At 48.0% G+C, this 2486-nt stretch overlaps 1 protein-coding gene across 1 annotated transcript; it reads right to left on the reverse strand.

The window, feature by feature from the left end:
• Window positions 1–672: 672 nt before the first annotated feature.
• On the reverse strand, window positions 673–1972 carry LOC124030186 (immunoglobulin-like domain-containing receptor 2). Its single transcript, XM_046341635.1, has 2 exons — window positions 1710–1972; window positions 673–854 (listed from the first exon to the last, which is right to left on the reverse strand). The coding sequence occupies exons 1-2, from the start codon at window positions 1942–1944 to the stop codon at window positions 673–675; spliced, it is 417 nt and encodes a 138-aa protein (XP_046197591.1). The 5' UTR covers window positions 1945–1972.
• Between the last annotated feature and the right edge of the window lie 514 nt (window positions 1973–2486).

Raw genomic sequence — 2486 nt, forward strand, 5'->3', positions numbered from 1 at the left:
TAGTAGGAGGAATCAGGTGTGTTCTCTTTATGAAGTAGGATGAATCAGGTGTGTTCTCTTTATGAAGTAGGAAGAATCAGGTGTGTTCTCTTTATGAAGTAGGAAGAATCAGGTGTGTTGTCTTTAGAAAGTAGGAAGAATCAGGTGTGTTGTCTTTAGAAAGTAGGAGGAATCAGGTGTGTTGTCTTTAGGAAGTAGGAGGAATCAGGTGTGTTGTCTTTAGGAAGTAGGAGGAATCAGGTGTGTTGTCTTTAGGAAGTAGGAGGAATCAGGTGTGTTGTCTTTATGATTTCAAATCAAACACATTTTATTGGTCACATATTTAGCAGATGTTATTGCGGGTGTAGCGAATTGCTTGTGCAGTTGCAGGAGAAGAGTGAAGAGGAGCACTGTTGAAGCTAGGATTTCAGAGAGTAGTGTGTAGGCAGAGGTTATTTCAGAATGGATTTCATGCAGATTATAGCTAGAGTATAAAAAGCATGTTGACTCTGTCCAACACAGAGGTTGTCTGTCTGTAGGGCTAACAGCCATGAGTCAGGTTGATTTCAGAGTGGATTTGATTTCACAGAGGATGAGTGTAGTAGATTATAAATCCTGCTGAGTCTACACAGGGCAGGGTAACTATCCGTCTGTCTGTAGGGCTTACAGCCATGATACATGCAGAAGTGGATTTCAGACAGAGTAGAGTATAGGGTGTATTGAGTCTGTCTGTCTGTCGGGCTTACAGTTGTGGCTCTGGGACTTGGCCGGGTGGAAAAGAGCCAGCTGTTTCTCTACATGCTGCAACACCTTCAGAGAGTCCTGACCCAGAGAGGACTGATCCAGAGTAGACTGCAGCCGGTACACAGGCCGCACTGAGACGTATATGAGACAACAAACACTTGTCAGGCAGGAGAGGAGAGACAGGCCTCGCTACAACAAACTGTTGGACTCTGTATGAGCTTTCTACACGTTCAACAAGGTGAAGAAATGGCTGTTCAACTATATCAGTATGTTTCTTATATTGCTGCTTTAAATGAAGTTAAAAATGAAAAGGCAGCTTGTTAACATTTAAAACATCAGAACATCAATAGACAACACCAGACCCAGTACCCACCTCCAGCTGCACTGTTCTCTGACACAGGGAGGAGCGGACAACACCAGGCCAGTACCCCTCAGCTGCACTGTTCTCTGACACAGAGGGAGGAAGCGGACATCAATAGACAACACCAGACCCAGTACCCACCTCCAGCTGCACTGTTCTCTGACACAGAGGGAGGAGCGGACAACACCAGACCCAGTACCCACCTCCAGCTGCACTGTTCTCTGACACAGAGGGAGGAGCGGACAACACCAGACCCAGTACCCACCTCCAGCTGCACTGTTCTCTGACACAGAGGGAGGAGCGGACATCAATAGACAACACCAGACCCAGTACCCACCTCCAGCTGCACTGTTCTCTGACACAGAGGGAGGAGCGGACATCAATAGACAACACCAGACCCAGTACCCACCTCCAGCTGCACTGTTCTCTGACACAGAGGGAGGAGCGGACATCAATAGACAACACCAGACCCAGTACCCACCTCCAGCTGCACTGTTCTCTGACACAGAGGGAGGAGCGGACATCAATAGACAACACCAGACCCAGTACCCACCTCCAGCTGCACTGTTCTCTGACACAGAGGGAGGAGCGGACATCAATAGACAACACCAGACCCAGTACCCACCTCCAGCTGCACTGTTCTCTGACACAGAGGGGGGAGCGGACATCACCGTGGTGTCCACCAGGGAAGGGGGAGCGATGGGGACCATGGCCGGGACCCCAGGTACGTAGTAGGGTGGATAGACAGCGATCTGGGGGGACGAAGCCCTGCTCCTCAACCCCTTTCCTGCCTCGTACACTACATAGAGAGAGAACAGAGAGATAGAAGACACAGAAAGTACTGGAGGAGGAACATTCATCACTTCAGGTATTCCAGACTCCACAGGTAATACTGGAGGAGGAACATTCATCACTTCAGGTATTCCAGACTCCACAGGTAATACTTCAGGAATTCCAGACTCCACAGGTAATACTTCAGGTATTCCACACTCCACAGGTAATACTGGAGGAGGAACATTCATCACTTCAGGTATTCCAGACTCCACAGGTAATACTGGAGGAGGAACATTCATCACTTCAGGTATTCCAGACTCCACAGGTAATACTTCAGGAATTCCAGACTCCACAGGTAATACTTCAGGTATTCCACACTCCACAGGTAATACTGGAGATGGAACATTCATCACTTCAGGTATTCCACACTCCACAGGTAATACTTCAGGAATTCCAGACTCCACAGGTAATACTTCAGGTATTCCAGACTCCACAGGTAATACTGGAGGAGGAACATTCATCACTTCAGGTATTCCACTCCACAGGTAATACTTCAGGTATTCCACACTCCACAGGTAATACTGGAGGAGGAACATTCATCACTTCAGGTATTCCACTCCACAGGTAA

This window comes from Oncorhynchus gorbuscha, unplaced genomic scaffold, assembly GCF_021184085.1.
Source record: "Oncorhynchus gorbuscha isolate QuinsamMale2020 ecotype Even-year unplaced genomic scaffold, OgorEven_v1.0 Un_scaffold_9769, whole genome shotgun sequence".
Lineage (NCBI taxonomy): Eukaryota > Metazoa > Chordata > Actinopteri > Salmoniformes > Salmonidae > Oncorhynchus > Oncorhynchus gorbuscha.